Raw genomic sequence first — 18,412 nt, 5'->3', positions numbered from 1 at the left:
CACTTTTTCCACGTTACAGGCTGAATTTAAAATTGATAACATTTCTATTTTGTCACTGGCCGACACACAACACCCCATAATGTCAAAGTGGAATTACGTTTTTAGAAATTTTTTACAAAGTAATAAAAAATAATAAGCTGGGGGGAAAAGCAGGAGTAAAAATGTGGTTAAAAAGTCACATAATAAATTGCATGGACTCACTCTGTGTGCAATAATAGTGTTTAACCTTATTTTTTAATGACTACCTCATCTCTGTACCCCACACATACAATTATCTGTAAGGTCCATCAGTCAAACAGTGAATTTCGAACACAGATTCAACCACAAAGATTAGCTTCGCAAAGAAGGGCACCTATTGGTAGATGGGTACAAAAAAAAGCTGACATTGAATATTAATAACATCGTCAGTGAAGAGCACCTTTTGCCAGTCCTGTCTGGTCCAGCGACGGTGGGTTTGTGCCCATAGGCGCCGTTGTTGCCGGTGATGTCTGGTGAGGACCTGCTTTACAACAGGCCTACAAGCCCTCAGTCCAGCCTCTCTCAGCCTATTGCAGACAGTCTGAGCACTGATGGAGGGATTGAGCGTTCCTGGTGTAACTTGGGCAGTTGTTGTTGCCATCCTGTATCTATCCCACAGGTGTGATGTTCGGATGTACCGATCCTGTGCAGGTGTTGTTACACGTGGTCTGCCACTGCGAGGACGATCAGCTGTCCGTCCTATCTCCCTGTAGCGCTGTCTTAGGCGTCTCACAGACGGACATAGCAATTTATTGCCCTGGCCACATCTGCAGTCCTCATGCCTCCTTGCAGTATGCCTAAGGCACATTCACGCAGATGAGCAGGGACCCTGGGCATATTTCTTTTGGTGTTTTTCAGAGTCTGTAGAAAGGCCTCTTTAGTGCCCTATGTTTTCATAACTGTGACCTTAATTGCCTACGGTCTGTAAGCTATTAGTGTCTTAACGACCGTTCCACAGGTGCATGTTCATTAATTGTTTATGGTTCATTGAACAAGCATGGGGAAGGGTGTTTAAACCCTTTACAATGAAGATCTGTGAAGTTATTTGGATTTTTACGAATTATCTTTGAAAGACGGGGTCCTGAAAAAGGGACGTTTCTTTTTTTTCCTGAGTTTATCTGCAGTTCATGTTCAATAAATTTGCAAACATTTCTAAACATGTTTTCACTGTCATTATGCGGTATTGTTTGTCAATTTAATTTAACCAATGTTGATTTCAGGCTGTAACATAGTGTGAAATATGTCAAAGGGTACAAATACTTTCTGAAGGCCCTCCCCTTAGGGGTTCAAGTACAGGCTGTACTATTCTCTCCATCTGAATCATAAATCACTTAGTGCTTTCTTTGCTCTTAATGTAAACGGCCTGATACTCCCCCCTTTATATGTGATATAGATAGAAGTTAAAGTTGTATAACTAATATAATTCATATCCAGGTAGTGGCGTACATTAAGTGATACGGTGTGGGTGGAAAATAAATATGACACTATGTCTAGTCTGACCCTGTTGGTTACAGGGTGGTGGGGTGGAATAGGATTTGGAGGGCACAGAACTGTGCCGTGGCTCTTTGACGAATGGTTGTAACCGACCACTTCCTGTTTCCCTCTGCTCTTTCTCTATTGGACGAATGTTCAGGGCACCGTGTACACCAAGACCAACGCAGAAATCGAGATGAAGAAGATCAATAGAGAGGAATTCTGGGAACAAGCCAAGGTAGGAAAGAACATGATTCCAACTGTCAGGAGGAAGGAAAAGCGGGATAGAAGAGGGAGGGGGGGTTTGACTGGAACAAGGACTGGAGACAAGAGCAGCAGCAGTGTTGTTCGTTCGTCTTTTTTCCCTCTACCTTTTCCTCAGACTAGTAGTGATAGCATGAAGAGCGGTTTCAATTTGAGTGTGTGTAGGAGTAGGATCAAAACAAAGTCAAACCATGTCCCTTTCCTGAAGCATTGCCACTGGCCAATGAGACAGACTCATGCGATATGACATCAACTGCTGTCTGTCCTTTAGGTTATTTGAATTTGAATCATTGTGAGGGGGCGGCTTTGCCCTCTGCAAGTTAGACTCAACTCTGAAATGCAACTTTATCTGAGTAGATTTCCACTTACAAATTGCCTGTTGATTTAGCTTCCTCTCAATAGAAGGACCAAAGCCAAGTGTTCTGTTTTGCATTTCAGTCTTTGATGTTGTATGATGTAGTTACTAATTCAAAGGGATTATTGAAGTATTTAGAATAATTTTTTCTTAAATATTAGATTTTTTGACAGGACAGATATCAGTACAGAAATGGAGACCGATGTAGAGAGGGGTACAGAGGGGCTTGAACCCCCGTCGCCAAGGGGGCATATGTGGTCCGGAAGTCGGAAGCTACACCAGACTCCAGCACAGTTATTGAATTATTAAATAAATAATAAAATATATTTCTTGGTTCTTTGTGTTTACCAGCGTGAAGAAGAGTTGAGAAAGGAGGAGGAGAGGAAGAAGGTTGCGGAGGAGAGGCAACGCTTTGAGGAGGAGAGAATGGAGCTGGAAAAGAAGGAGCAAGAGGATAGAGAGAAGAGGTACCGCGAAAGGGAGAGGCAAATTGAGGAACACAGGTGGGCCGCCGTGTCTTATGGGTAATGTGAAGTATCACTGTAAACTCTTGTGATTGGTCCATGTGGTAACTTTGTGTGTGTGGAGCAGAAAGAAGATGCAAGAGGAAGAGGAGGCCAAAGAGAGGACACGGAACCAGCCCCTCATAGTAAGTGTGTGTCAGGGCTGGGGTCAATTTGAATTGAAGGCTGTCAATTCAGGAAGTGATTTTTTATTTTTTATTTAAAATTCTATTTTTTAAAAACTTTTAATCCACAGTTTATTGAGAGGTCATTGAAAATAGATGTATTTACGTTTACTTCCTGAATTCATACAGTAGTAAGAGCCATGGCCAGTATTTGTACTCTTTAAGAAAGTGTGTGTGTGTTTAGTAACAGAGTATGTACTGTATGCATACTCTTTGTTCTGTGCCAAAGAGGGTCTTGCCTTAGTTACTCCACATCACTGAAAGAGGCAGTCTGCTTTTAGAGTTAATTTCTGATCTAATTTTGAGACTAGTCATGAATCATTGATATTGTCTGGGGAGAAAATTAAGAAGAATCAAGAATTACCTTTCCTGTTTAAAAAAAATCCACCTTTAATTCAATAGTAGCATCAACATGAATATTTTAACCCTGACACAACATGAAACAAGATTTATTCTCCAAATATTGGGTCCCACAATGTTTTCACTTATCTCCTTCCTCTTCCCATTCCACTATAGCCACTGTTATTTTAAGACTCACTTCCTGCAAAAACAATACTTCTGTTTTCAGAACCCTGAGAACGCCTGCTTATATGTCTGTGTTTCTGTGATGGCTGCCATGCAGTGAGAACGTAATTATGTACTAATGTGGCTGTATGAAATGGTCGACATCTTTTATGCTTCTGTATTGTTGTTTCCAGACAATCATACTGCAATTCTGCTCGTGGTGGATGACATCACTGTGATTTAAACATGTAGGCTCTGCTACCCCCTGCTGGATAGATGTAGAAGATATCAACTTTATACTCTTTCTCCTTGTATCTCTGTTTTTCTCGTGCTCTCTCGCTCTCTGCAGACAGCAGAACCTAGCTATGAGGATCTGGAGAAAGAGAAGAAGGAGACTGAAGTGGAGGTGGGTTGAAAAAACAGCATACAAACACTGCTACTACAAAACACACTGTCACTGAAATGACTTTGTTGTACTATAGCCTGCTTTACTTTGCCATGATATAAGATTGTGTGTCCCACTTCTCTCCAGTGTTAGTAAGTTGAGACCGAGAGTAAAGCACATTGTATCTTAGACTCATGGCCTGTATATGTGTGTCATTGTGACAGTAGTACTCCAGGGTTTTGGATCTGTGTTAGTGGGACAACTCAGGCTACACTAGGATATGTGTCTCTTGACTCTGTGTGTAAGAGAAATGCTGTGTGAGAGTGTGTGTGCTCTTGTGGTGTGAGTGTTCTAGTTGTCTAATGTTGTACTGTATGTCTGTTTGTTGACAGGAGGCGAAAGCCCTGATTGCCCAGCGGGCGGACAATCCCAGGGAGTTCTTTAAGCAGAAAGAGAAGGCTGTGACCACTGGTGTGGACGTCTCTCCTGTCTCTATCCACAGGGCCGGTAAGACCAGAGGAGAGGGAGGGAGGGAGGGAGGGAGGATGTCTTTGGGTCACCAAAACCACCATTCGTCTTGTCATTCACCTCGTCGCCTGCCTCAGTCCCTGTACTGTACTGTGTCCCCCCCAGTGTGTCTGTTATCACTGGTAGTGGACAGAGCCCTTTGGACCCAGACAGCTGGATATCCCACAGAGATCTGGAAGCCAGGAGAACAGTTGGAGTAGAATTCAGATGAAGATGAGGAGTAATCCAGTTGAAGACAGATGAAGAAGAGAGACAGATTCTCTAGCGGTGTTCCCTTGCAGACTACATAGATGCGGATAACAAGTGGCACAAAGGAGACAGGTGGAGGTGAATGGAAACTGGAAGAAGTGCCTGACTCAGTGAGGTTCTCCATTCTGAAGAAGACTCCTGTCCACCTGCAAAGCCAAGCAACCAAAGAATCTCCCTGAAACAATCTGTTTTTGTCTGCAAGCAACAGCATATCTTCATAACGGACTATAGCCGCTGTGTGCATTCCATCTGAAGATACTGAACTGAATCCATGTTCAGTTCCTTTCTCCATCATTAATGAGCTTGGTGCAGAAGAACAGGGAGGCAAAGATAACTTCAAAAAACAGTGCTTCTCATTTCTACTACATCACTACTTTGTCCACAGTGTGTCATCACACTAACCACTCTCTCTTCCTTTCTCTCTTTGACCTCACTTCTTTGGTTTGATTCATGGCTGTGCGTCTATTTGTCTTGTCGTCTGTCTCTCCATTCATCCATCCGTACGTTTTATTCCTCTGGTGTTTCCCTCTGTTCTTCCTCCGTGAACCTCTCTTGGGTGTCTCCTCTTCTCTCCTCACTAATGGGTTTATATGGGACCATGCCCATTCCCCCACAATCCTTCACTTCTCACGGGGATCCTCTTGGGCCTTACCTCGTTTTATCTTGACTTTCTCCTTCCTGTCTTCCTCCTACTCTCCCCTGTCTCTCTCTCACTCTCTCCCTATCTTGTCTTTTCTTGTCCTCCCTGCGTCTGTATGTGTGTCGCTCCGTGTGTGTGTGTGTGTGTGTGTGTGTCGCCCTGGGCCCTGTCTTTTGTCAGGCCGTTTGGACAGCCCGTTACCAGGCCGTTTGGACAGCCCGTTCTTGAAGCAGCAGCACAGTCCCAGCGAGCCCAGTCCGCCCCCCCTCTGCACCCCGCCTCATGCGAGGCTGCAGCCCGCTGCACCCGGTAGGTACTGTACAGGAGGAGGAGCAAGGAGGACATGGAGACCCCCCTCAGCCCCCCCACCCACCCTCACAGGACCACAGTAGAGGACACTCACCCCCAATCCTTCACCACGAACCCCACCCTAAAGCTGCTGTGGCAAACTCGACCTCTCTCCTACCCCATCCTTTCTCACCACCGCTAGCTCAGCACTACTGTTAGCTAACCTGGGCCTGACATGCTCTATTCTATTTTGAGTCCTTGGTGAGCATGTGATATAGATACCCATGGGAAAGTGGACATTGTTGGGACTGTCTGTAGGAGATGAGTGGCTGTGCAGTGTGCTAAAACCCACGGTGCCCTGTGCTAAAAGTCCTCCCAGTGTGATGACAGATCCCATTACTGGCTGTGTCTCAGTCAGTCAGCCCACTCCTGGTTTGGCCTCTTTCTCTGCACTCCCACTCTGGTGCACTGTGCTTTTAGTTGTCTTGCTGATTTTCTTAAATGTATTTTTAATTGTATTTATTTATTTAACCTTTATTTAACCAGGTAGGCTAGTTGAGAACAAGTTCTCATTTACAACTGCAACCTGGCCAAGATAAAGCAAAGCAGTTCGACACATACAACAACACGTAGTGACGCCTCTAGCACTGAAAATCAGTGCCTTAGACCGCTGCGCCACTTGGGAGCCCCCTTGATGATGGCTGTATCTATCAAAGAGCTGTGTTGATCATGGCCCTTAGTTCTGCCTACTATTGCCTCTTATATATCCTATCACAAATGAATCTTAGTACTAACTACCCTAACGTACTAACACACTATCTTGTCAACGGCTTCAAGTCTTCCATTCCTTTCACGCCAATGATGTTTACTCCATTATTCGTCTCAGTCGCAATGTTTATGTTGTCCACTGAGGTCTGATCTTTTATCCAGGGGTTGTGGGGAGGATAGTATGGTTAGGGGACTAGTCATAGTAAACCCTATTGGGCAGGCTTTCACCTGGAGGAGAATTATCCAAACCTGCAAACAGTAGGTTCCATGCTTCATTACTTGTTTTGGCGATCTCACTTCGTGTCCACCTTTACCCCCTTCTCCTTACCCTGTTTCTGCTCTCATGCTACTCTTGGACTGTGATGCTCTGCCCGTACACACATACCTCGCGTACCTCCTGAACTATGACCTGTGAGTGTTTGTCACGGGCGAGCTGCTCGTTCATTTGTGTTGCCTGTGGTCTCTGGGCTTGTGTTGTGGGCCCTGTGTGACCGTTATGGATGTTACCTCTGACCTATGTGGAGTATTGTACTGGAACTGTACTGTGTCTTTCTTAATGTTGTGTGGTCTGTCTGTGAAGGCAGCTCTGGTGAGGGTGGCCAACCAGTTCCAACTAGTTCCTACTAGACCCAACACCCTAGATATGTCATAAAAGTTTTCCTGCAAATGGATTCCTATACCACCATGAAATTCAGCCTGTACTTTTCACCTCTGCATGTGAAATATTGCCCCCCTTAAATTGAAACTGTGTTTATAAATGGTTCAGCTTTGATAAGGACGGGACAATATCCTATCCTCTCTTCTTAGTATTTAAAGACCCCTAGATTAGTAGTGAAGTGGGAACCCCACCAAAGCAAGACGCTGTAGTCACTGTATATCATCACCAGTCAGTTATCTTTATGTCCTTTTGCTCCCAGTCACAATGATGTTGGTCATTATCAATGGTTTGTTTGTTGGTGCTTTGGCTCTTAGTAATCACGAGCACGTTCTGTTATTGTGTCCGCAGTTCCTGGTCTGAATTGAATGGAAGGGAATTGTGTTTGGTGTATCAGCCTGTATAATGTGCTGGGGTTTATTCGTTGAATAGATATTCATTCTTTGTCATCGAGATTCGCCCTCCTCAGGTCAAATCTCCCAGGTCATTCTTTGCAATGTGCATTACAGACAGCAGAGAATAACTAGCTGACTGAAAAACCGATTTATCCACAAATCACTTAATGTGTCAATTTGATGGACAATACACACATCCACAATGTATCCTGGGGCATGGTTATATCAGTCAAGACAAAAAACAAAGGTAATCCTCCACACACTATTGCTGATTTCAGGTGAATTCATTGTTTAGATCAAGACAACATCACCATGAAGATCTGACTGTCTTTTTGCTCGAGGTGTTGAAGGATGCCCCTAAACCCAGATCTAGGATTAGCTTACTTTAACTCCGCGCTAATCATAATCATCGGATTTTCTGACCTGTATCAGTGGTTAGGGGCAACTTCTACCTACAGTACTGATTGAAGGCCGTGTATTGTAGAGGAGAGAAGATATAGCCCTTACGGAGTAACTGTTGCTGCAGCTCATGCATGGGAATATCACTGATGCTGCAGCTATATGCACAAATGCCTGCTGGGAAGGACCCAACGCTTCACCGCCGCCAGTGATGTCACCCATGCGTCAAATGATCTCATCCCCAGCTGCATTTGTGCTTTAGCAGATATACAGCTGCTGTTGCACCATTCAAGTCGCTATTGAAATGAATAACTAAACCATTGTCATCTCCAGGGTGAAATTGAATTCAGTGTTCAGGCTAGCCTGATTGTGCTTATTGTGACCAATGGTGCTATTTCATTGTGTTCATTATGTGATTTTGTGGTGGCGTTTTGACTGCGTTTAGTATTTGGTTGTTGGGTAACATTTTTGAACATGCTTGTGCTTTTGATTGTGGGCTAGTGCTGTATTTGTATTGTGTTGGTGATTTGAATGTGTCATTTTGATTGTGAGTGAAGGTATTGCACAATGGTGATGTTGGGTGGTGATTATGGGAAGTTCTGGTGGTCTTCCCTCTCAATGTGTGTTGTCTGACCTTCCTCCAGATGGTGATGATGAAGGGAGCTCAGACCACAGCATGGGGATGTCCCCAACGCCTATCCCTAAAATAGTCACCACACCCATCCAGGAGGCAGAGGACGACAGCCGGAACGAGTGGGGTAAGACTGGACAGAGTTGTTATACTGGGGCCTAACAAGCACTTAAATAGTTGATTTCTGTTTGATTATGTTGCTATAGGCTACTTTGTACATGGTTAATGTTAGCATTTAAAACTATTGAGAGCCCTGGCTCTGTTGGCACTTTTTTTTATTGAACCTTTATTTAACTAGACAAGTCAGTTAAAAACAAATTCTTATTTACATTGACGGCATACCCCGGCCAAACCCTAATCCGGACAACGCTGGGCCAATTGTGCGCCACCCTATGGGACTCCCAATCACAGCCGGTTGTGATACAGCCTGGCTATTATTTATCCCATACAAAAACACACACACCCACACACACACTGGGACTGTGTTTGCCCAGGCCTCATTTGCCTTCACAGATGGCTGGGCTTCCCCTTCTCATGTCTCTAGGCCCCAGTGGCACTCTGATACATATACTGTAGACTATGGGGTATTGTGTGTAGATTGATGAGGGGGGGGGGGATTATGTCATCCATTTTCAAATAAGGCTTTCCGAATGAATGCGCTGTACATTTTACGGACCCAGTATATTTTACAATATTTATCTTTTTTGTTTTTAGTCCCATCCTTCAGCTCCATTCAACCCCTCCCATCTATCTCTGAACCCCTCCCATCTATCTCTGAACCCCTCCCATCTATCTCTGAACCCCTCCCATCTGTCTCTGACCATTATCCACTTTTGATTTTTATTTGCCATATATATTTCCACTGTGCTGTGATGTTTCACAAAAGTTCTGAACCTTTCTATTCTCATAGTTTCTACAGATTTTAAATGAAAGCAATTTTATTTGTTAAGAGTATTATTATATTATCGATCGATTGAGTGTGACTTTTCAAATCCCCCAGCAGTGCTATTTGCAGTTAGCTCCAGGTAAACGTTTCAATTCTTCAGCCATTCCGGAAGCTGCGACCAAAAACAAGCTACATATGGGACTGTACCAAAACAAATGATCTAATGATTCTGTCTCTTCACAGCAAAATCTGCAGAGCCAGGGTGGCGGTATCCCCCATCTCCAGTGCCTTCGGAAAGTATTCAGACCCCTTGACCTTTTCCACTTTTTGTTAAGTTACAGCTTTATCCTAAAATTGATTTTAAATATAAAAAATAAAAATCCTCAGCAATCTACACACAATACCCCGTATTGACAAAGCGAAAACAGGTTTTTAGAAATGTTTGCAAATCTATTAAAACTAAAAAAAAAGAGACCTTATTTACATAAGTACTCATGCGATGAGATTAGAAATTGAGCTCCGGTGCATCCTGTTTCCACTGATAATCCTAGAGATGTGTCTACAACTTGGAGTCCACCTGTGGTAAATTCAATTGATTGGACATGATTTGGAAAGGCACACACCTGTCTATATAAAGTCCCACAGTTGACCGTGCATGTCAGAGCAAGAACCAAGCCATGAGGTCAAAGGAATTGTCCGTAGAGCTCCGAGACATGATTGTGTCGAGTCACAGATCTGGGGGAAGGGTACCAAAACATTTCTGCAGCATTGAATGTCCCCAAGAACACAGTGGCCTCCATAGTTCTTAAAAGGAAGAAGTTTGGAACCACCAAGACTCTTCCTAGAGCTGGCCGCCCGGCCAAACTGAGCAATCCGGGGACAATGGCCTTGGTCAGGGAGGTGACCAAGAACCCAATGGTCACTCTGACAGAGCTCCAGAGTTCCTCTGTAGAGATGGGTGAACCTTCCAGAAGGACAAATATCTCTGCAGCACTCCCCCAATCAGGCCTTTACGGTAGAGTGGCCAGACAGAAGCCACTTCTCAGTATAAGGCACATGACAGCCCCTTGGATTGCCAAAAGGCAACTTAAGACTCTCAGACCATGTGAAACAAGATTCTCTGGTCTAATGAAACCAAGATTGAACTATTTGGCCTGAATGCTAAGTGTCACATCTGGAAAAAACCTGACACCATTCCTACGGTGAAGCATGGTGGTGGCAGCATCATGCTGTCTGGATGTTTCTCAGCAGCAGGTACTGGTAGACTAGTCAGGATCGAGGCAAAGATGAACAGAGCAAAGTACAGAGCGATCCTTGATGAAAACCTGCTCAGGACCTCAGACTGGGTCAAAGGTTCACCTTCTAACAGGACAACGACCCTAAGCACACAGCCAAGACAACGCAGGAGTAGCTTCAGGACAAGACTCTGAATGTCCTTGAGTGGCCCAGCCAGAGCCCGGGCTTGAACCTGATCGAACATCTCTGGAGAGACCTGAAAATATCTGTGCAGCAATGCTCTTCATCCGACCTGACAGTGTGAGAGAGGATCTGCAGAGAAGAATGGGAGAAACTCCCCAAATACAGGTGTGCCAAGCTTGTAGTGTCATACCCAAGAAGACTCGATGCTGTAATCGCTGCCAAAGGTGCTTCAACAAAGTACTGATTTAAAGGGTCTGAATACTTGTAACATGTATGTATGTGTGTATATATTATTTTTTTATACATTTGTAAAAAAAAAAACAAAAAAAAAACTTTTAATTAATTTTAGAATAAGGCTGTAACGTAACAAAATGTGGAAAAAGTCAAGGGTCTGAGTACTTTCCGAAGGCATTGTATATAACGTTCTATTGGTTGCATGAATTTTGTATTATAATTTAAATGGAAAAATGTGTAGTTTTGACTCAATCTCTTCCTAACTATTTTGCAATCTGTATGGCACAGCTGTCATTTTTTTGGCACTTAAAATAAACTGGTATACTTTTTTATTTATCACAATTTTCTTGAAACAATTTTGGTCTTTAATGCAGGGCCGACAGACAAGTTCCTTTCTTTCTCCCCCTTCCACTTGCCTCTTCCACTTTTGCGGTAATGCTTTAATTAGTTGGTTGTAATTTTGGGTGGAGCAGACGTTTCCATATATTTTGGTCAGCTGCATGTGACAGCTCCACCAGTCCTCTTTATGATATAATTTACAAAGATTGTACCGTTTTTAAAAAAGTTTTATCAATTAGTATATTTGAGTTTAACCATAATATTTTTTGGTGGAATAAACTGAAATTGCAACCAACTTTCTATAGTTTGTTTTAAAAATGTATGATCGTTGGACTGTTTCGCTTTGTCTCCTATCAGGGCTTATTGATAACAACTTTTGATAACATTCCCTCTCTTCCTCCCCTTCAGGTGAGCCGAAGCAGCAGCCAGGCCCAGTCCAGGAGTCCACCCCCACCAAGCCCATTCAGAGCGTGGCCCCCCAGACCCGCCCAGACTCCCAAGCCCCGTCCTCAACCTCGGACGACTACGACCCCTTCTCAGGTTTCAGGCCCCTTCCCGCACCCACCGCCGCAGACCCCCTGGTGGACCTATGGGACAGCAGTCCTGCCACAGGCTCCGCCCCCTCTCAGGCCCTGCCTCCTGGAGGGCGAGTCCAGCCCCTGCTGAGCTTCGACGAGATGGGGGACGTACCATTCTACCCGGGGGGCCACGGGGGTGCTGAGGACGAGCCCTCCAGCCTGGTGGACGTGGCTGGGACCCACGATATGACCCTGAGCTACCAGCATGCACTGCAGCATGCTTCAGATGACACTCAGCTGATGACCAATGGGGAGACGCTGCTCAAAGAAGGGACTCAGGTCATTATGACATATTACATGACTTGGCAGAACTTGACATTATGTTAGTCTTATGCCATGTAGTTACTTTGAAACTACTTTGATAACCAGAATGTAATTAACATTGAACACATTTTCCTGTATTTCAGCTTGAATTTCATATCATGTGGGGTTTATGACTTGTTGTGAATTGTTTACTTTGTACGCATGTATTGCATCTCTCCTTTTTCTGAATTCATAATATTATGGGCCACAAGGTGGCAGTAAATGCATTCTACATCGGCAGTAGTGAGTGATACTGGTTACCTAGGAGAGAGAGGATGGAAGTCTGTTTTGTGTTCCTGATATGGAACAAAGATTGACACACACAGAGATACACAGTACAGCATTGGATTATACAAATTGCCCCAAGATAACCCAAACTGTACTGTACGTGCAGTATTTGTTTGAACCGTGTACCCTTGTGATGGCATAGTGGAGGAAAATGTCTATATGCTGAGACAATACTGTTATTAACTAATCTGTCTGCCTGTGCAGGCGAGCGAGGGTTACTTCAGCCAATCGCAGGAGGAGGAGGACTGCTCTGCTAAAATGACCCCAACGCCAGTGTTTTATAACAAGCCACCAGGTGAGCGAGAGAGCATCATGTTTGGCGTAGTCAGAAACACATTATTTAAGAACTGCTGTCACACTTCTTCTTGAAGACAGTCTGATGTATGATGATGGTTACGGTATGTGGTTGTTTCTGCCCCCTTCTGTAACATATTTTAAGACACCCTTGATGAAAATACTAAAGCGTGTGTGTGTGCAAAGATTGCCCCAGTGGATTTGTGGATGTTTATCTATGCACTGTGTGTGTACAGAGATTGACATCACGTGCTGGGACACGGACCCTGTAATGGAGGACAGCGACTAGACGATGGCGGAGTAGTACAGTCCGGTGGAGGGAAGTAGAAACAACGCATCATCAACGACCAAACTGATTTTTTTTAAAGTAATAATAAGTCTTGCATTAAAAAAAAATCTGTATAATGTTCTAGAATAAAGCAAAAAAATGTTAGCCGCCGAAAAGGTTGTCGAGTTATTGTTAGAGATGCTAATTGGTTGATGAGCTCTTGTTTTTTTGTTTTTTTATTTATTTCTTAGATTTCTCCTTATTTGCTATGCAGAGTAAATAGCAGGGAGTGAGAACTACTTTCTTGCGTACTTATACACACAGCTCAGTAGCTCACGTCTGTGTCTTTTACAGCAGATATGACCCCTGTACCAGACAGGTAGCCTATTAAAAGGTAGAGCAAACCCTTTTGTGACCAATCACAATTATTCCTACCACAGCCCCCTCCTCCTCTCTCCCCCAACCCTGCTCCCCACCTTTCACCTGCCCTAGTGCCAAGAGTTGCCCTGCTCTGGCCCTAGCTTTGGCCCTCTCTCCTGAGGCCTAGGGGACCTAACCTCACCCCTCCCATTCTGGGTAGCTGGTTGGGGATAAAAGTGGGCACGGTGCCTGGGGGAAGGGTGAGGGGGATCAGAGAAAATGGTGCCAAGTGTAATCCTGAATATTACAATGTGTCAGTTTGGCCATGGGGCCTTACTCGTAATCCACTGTAGGCAGATAGAGGAGGAGCGGGGAACAAGACAAAGGCATGGCGGACATCATAGTACAGGCTGGGATAGCAGTACTATTGTACTATATCATAGTAAAACCCTAAAATATATATATATGTGCAAGTCACTTTGAAAAGGAATATATATCGTAGTTTCTTATTGTTGTGATGGTTGGCATACACACATTTTCCCCTAGTCTGTTTTTCTGCTGGGAAAGTATTACTGCTATCCCAGCAGAAAATCAGACGAGAGGAAAATGTGTATGTTTTTTACTACCTATTAAAAGTGTACTAGAAATGAATATTCAGGATCTTTGAATCATGGCCATAGCTGTAGTCTCGTTTTGTTACGTCTCCAGTGAAAACTAGGCAATAACTATATCTAGAGTACTCAGATGGGAACGAGGACATTCGTCACACGTTGTGGCACTATGAACGGAACAGTGTGTCTTGTACTAAGGTTGTTGGAGAGCTGCCACTGTAGTCTCTGCTTTATAACACGATACCCTTATTTTCAGTAGACACAAATTCACTCTTTTGCATTTCATCTGTTTAAATCTCCCTCGTCCTTCTTTAAAAATGATGTAGTTCACATGCACGCCCCCTTGATGGCCTCAGAGGCACTATTGTAATTCTACTGTTGGGACTATGTTGTTTTTTTACAGGTCTCATTCCCTGCTTGACTTCCACCCAGTCATCTCAGTTCTGATTTGACCCCTACAGTCTAAATGAGAAACAGTACAGTAGACTAGCTTCGCCAGTAGGGCTTAGAAATTATTTTGATCATCAAGACTCATTATCCTCTTTTATTAATGTTATTAATGCTCCAATGTTTAGAACAGATGGTTATTGACGTGACCCCCCCCCCCCCCCCCCCCCCACACGGCTTGCAGACTGTCTGTCTCAGTCTTCCTTCATATGATCTAGAGGTTGTTTCTTATTGTTACTGTTCAAGGGTAGTGTCATTTCTGAGATTCCACACCTCTGATCTGATTCTAAATAAATCCTGTCATTTTTATTCATAGAGATAGAACAGCTCTATATTGTTCTATCTCTCTGTTCTTACCACAGAGTTCTGAGTGGGAACCAGCAAGCAATAAGAAAGAAAAAAACAATGTCGTTTTTTTGTTCTGTAAATAGCGTTTGATATTTAGTAATATACAACTAATGATCGACTAACACTTTTTTTGTTTGTTATTGTGGCCCTTATGATTATGACACTTTGAATTGAGGCTCGTTGTGGGATTGAGTGAGATTTTTAAATGAAGTTTCTTTGAAGAGAGATTTGAAATGTGAGTCGTGGTGGGATACCATATCCCTCGCAGCCTTTTCTGTATATGAGAATCACCTAATGCTTGGTAAGAGCTGACCAACCTGCATCTTTAGCAGTAACTGACACCGTTTCCACATAATTTCAATGTTTACTTCTTCACTCTGACAACCTCCTGGTTAGTGATTATTATTCTCTCCCTATTGCACTACTAGGAGACTACTACTCTACTACTACTACCCCTAATACTCGCCCCAAAGCAAGGCTTAGCTGTTCCTTGTCTTAACTGATCTCTTTTTATTTAAAAGATAGAAATAAAAAGATTCTCTTCCCTCTTTTGCGTCTGCTTCTCACACTCTGTTTTTTAAATAAGCGCAAGATCTTTTGTGACATGCTAAGTGCTGATGTATGTTAATAAAAGACTTAAAAACCTCCAAATGATGACTTCAGAGTTTTGATTTATTTTTTTATTTTTTTGCCCACTTCTCCCCAATCCAGTTGTACAATTGGGGCTGCAGGTAGCCTAGTGGTTAGAGCATTGAGACAGTAACCAAAAGGTTGCTGGACCGAATCCCTGAGCTGACAAGGCAGTTAACCCACTATTCCCTGGTAGGCCATCATTGTAAATAAGAATTTGTTCTTAACTGACTGGCCTAGTTAAATAAAATCCAATTATAATTAAATAAAATCCAATGCACTTGAGCACTGAAATATTATTATGACTTAAGGAGGAAGTGTGAAGGGAAATGCTAGCATTATAGAATTACATAGAACATTAGAATGAACATTGGCATCCCTGCAACGTGACTAAAATGACATCTGTCTTGGTCAGGGAATCTTATAGCATTAATATATATATATTTTTTTTTTACATTTAAATGATCTAGCAATCAAATAATCTCTTCAAAGCAGGTATGATCATGAACACAAAACATCCAGCAACATTGAAACACAAGTCTGTCAAAGCCACAAAGTCATGTTTGTTTTGAATCTATTTTTATTCAACTGCATTTTATTAAAGAGATGTTGGTACCATTGACTTAGTCATAGTCCAGGTATGGTTCTATGAAGGTATGGTTCTTTCTCACAGGTATACATAGAACACATAGGCTGCATCCCAAATGGCACCCTATTCCCTATATAGTTCCTATGGGCCCTAGTCAAAGGTACTATATAGGTAGTAGGGTGACATTTTTGCTATGCATTCCATACAATACAGTAGTAGCAGCAGATGTAGGAGTGATAACAGAGAACAGCTCCTGCAGTCAGATGTATACAGAACACTTTGCATGCTACATGCTGTACAGACAGTCACAGCGGAACAGGTATGTATTTGTGAGGAGGTGTCACAGAGAGTCCATACTATGGCAGGGCCACGTCCTGCTATAAGCCATATCAATCTGTAGCCTGTCTGGACCGATATGCTTCCTTGGATGGTAAATAAATGTCTGTTTGAATTCCTCAAATGATGGATATACCACAGTGATGCCAACCCAATGTTAGAGGAACGGTCCATTCTATCAGGGCATTTTATTAAGCTCCTCAAAATGGCTGCCACATTGCCAGCTAGACAGTGGATGTACCCGGGCACAGAGGTAGAGGACTCATCTTTGTACCGTTAAAGCATCTGTGACAGCATAGGCAGCCCTATTAAAGCAATCTCCATTTTGAAGTAGTCCAGTTTCTTCTTCACGATTGACTGATCCCTCCTCATAACCCGGTTGGACATGACTCCAACAGGATCACCGTGATGGACCAGCCAAGGAAGTTGGAAGTCCCACCCAGTTGACTACATTAAAGTGGTGGAAGCCCTCAATGGCGCTGCAAATGCTAATACCTATTGGCCACTAGAGGCCTCTCATTCTCTATGATATGGGTCTAGTTCCAACTGTGTTGAGCGACCCCTGGGTTAGGAGATGGGAAACTCTGTCAGTGGTCAGACACTACTGACAGTCCCAGTCCCACACTAGTAGCTAGAAGCCATGTAACCTAGCCCAGTGGCCCATATCCATTGTGCTCTGACTATGTTCAGCACTGGCCACACAGCTGGCGTTCCCATTCACTCTATGTAAACAGACTCTGAGCTAGCACTCTGGCCTGGTGGTTGCCAAGCAACACGTAGGCCAACAGAGGAAGGATGACAGTTTACACCTCTGTCTTTTTCTTCTGTGGCGGAGGAGGGGAAAGAGAAAATGAAAACCGCATAAACAAAATAAGTTGTACAATTAAATAAGCGACTGGAATCAAGGCATGACAGCTCAGAAGCAATTGTCAATCAATCAAGAAGACTGTATATGACGTGTGTGATTTAAACAGACAAAACATTTGGCAAAATAATATTTAACATTACTTCTACATTCAAGCATGGATAGAAACACCTCAAATTAAATATTGTTCATTTTCAGTTACACTTATATCATGAATCTGTACATTCAGGGGGCATAATAATCAGCTTAACTTGATTGGTATGCCAGCAGCATACCACCCTGCATACCACTGCTGGCTTGCTTCTGAAGCTAAGCAGGGTTGGTCCTGGTCAGTCCCTGGATGGGAGACCAGATGCTGCTGGAAGTGGTGTTGGAGGGCCAGTAGGAGGCACTCTTTCCTCTGGTCTAAAAAATATCCCAATGCCCCAGAGCAGTGATTGGGGACACTGCCCTGTGTAGGGTGCCGTCTTTCGGATGGGACGTTAAGCGGGTGTCCTGACTCTCTGAGGTCATTAAAGATCCCATGGCACTTATCGTAAGAGTAGGGGTGTTAACCCCGGTGTCCTGGCTAAATTCCCAATCTGGCCCTCAAATCATCATGGTCACCTAATAATCCCCAGCTTCCAATTGGCTCATTCATCCCCCTCCTCTCCCCTGTAACTATTCCCCAGGTCGTTGCTGCAAATGAGAACGTGTTCTCAGTCAACTTACCTGGTAAAATAACGGTAAATATAATAATATAATAATTGGTCCAAAAAAGGAAAACTCCTAAGCTCTCAAAATGATTGTCTAAATGCAATTGTATACTGTAAACAAAAAAAAAAAAAACAGCATCTGGAATAAACTTAATGGACTGCCTCAATTTGAGATTTTCACAAGATAACCACAAGTACCTTAATATATAAATAAGTGCTCTTTGACATTACCCTATTGCCCCTCGCTTCAAACTGCAATACTTTTTTTACCCCTCAGTAATAACATTATCTCTATTTACAGGAATGGCCTCAAGTAGCTTTCTCTCATGCTCTCTTTCTCCTCTCACCCCTTTTTCTCTCTTCCCCTCCTGTCTCTCCGTCTCTCTCCTTCCGTTGGGTACTGTATGTTCCCTACCTGCACATTTGTATAACCTGCTATAACCTGTAATGCTGGTGTTCCTTGGATTGAAGACCTCCAATCCAATACCCTAACTCGAGCGTCCTTGAGGACCGAACCAAGCTGACAAGCTTCCTAATTTGTTCAAGCATCTCAAGGGTACTGCCAGGTAAGCCCATCAAATAATGCATTAATTTCAGTGGTTACATAATGTGATTGAATTGGGTTACATAACAGCTAATAACAAAGAGGTGGACCTTGGTGGGTAACATGGTTCCTAATAGG

General features: G+C 43.4%; 1 protein-coding gene across 4 annotated transcripts in view; it reads left to right on the top strand.

Moving 5' to 3' along the window:
* The window catches only part of LOC129818205 (drebrin-like), a 93,755-nt gene extending 78,489 nt beyond the window's left edge, over positions 1-15,266 (top strand). For 2 of the 4 annotated variants that reach the window (XM_055873930.1, XM_055873920.1), the window contains exons 6-15: positions 1,652-1,729; positions 2,462-2,613; positions 2,702-2,759; positions 3,652-3,708; positions 4,080-4,194; positions 5,285-5,413; positions 8,254-8,367; positions 11,527-11,975; positions 12,492-12,582; positions 12,818-15,266. In XM_055873930.1, the coding sequence (XP_055729905.1) occupies positions 1,652-1,729; positions 2,462-2,613; positions 2,702-2,759; positions 3,652-3,708; positions 4,080-4,194; positions 5,285-5,413; positions 8,254-8,367; positions 11,527-11,975; positions 12,492-12,582; positions 12,818-12,870 (1,296 nt within the window). In that variant the 3' untranslated portion in view covers positions 12,871-15,266. The remainder of the gene's footprint in view (positions 1-1,651; positions 1,730-2,461; positions 2,614-2,701; positions 2,760-3,651; positions 3,709-4,079; positions 4,195-5,284; positions 5,414-8,253; positions 8,368-11,526; positions 11,976-12,491; positions 12,583-12,817) is intronic. The other 2 variants (XM_055873939.1, XM_055873948.1) reach the window with 2 other exon arrangements.
* Positions 15,267-18,412: the final 3,146 nt, after the last annotated feature.

The sequence above is a fragment of the Salvelinus fontinalis genome, chromosome 2 (genome assembly GCF_029448725.1).
Source record: "Salvelinus fontinalis isolate EN_2023a chromosome 2, ASM2944872v1, whole genome shotgun sequence".
Classification (NCBI taxonomy): Eukaryota; Metazoa; Chordata; class Actinopteri; order Salmoniformes; family Salmonidae; genus Salvelinus; species Salvelinus fontinalis.
Note: the sequence above shows the minus strand (reverse complement) of the source record. Positions and strands in the feature narration are given on the sequence as shown.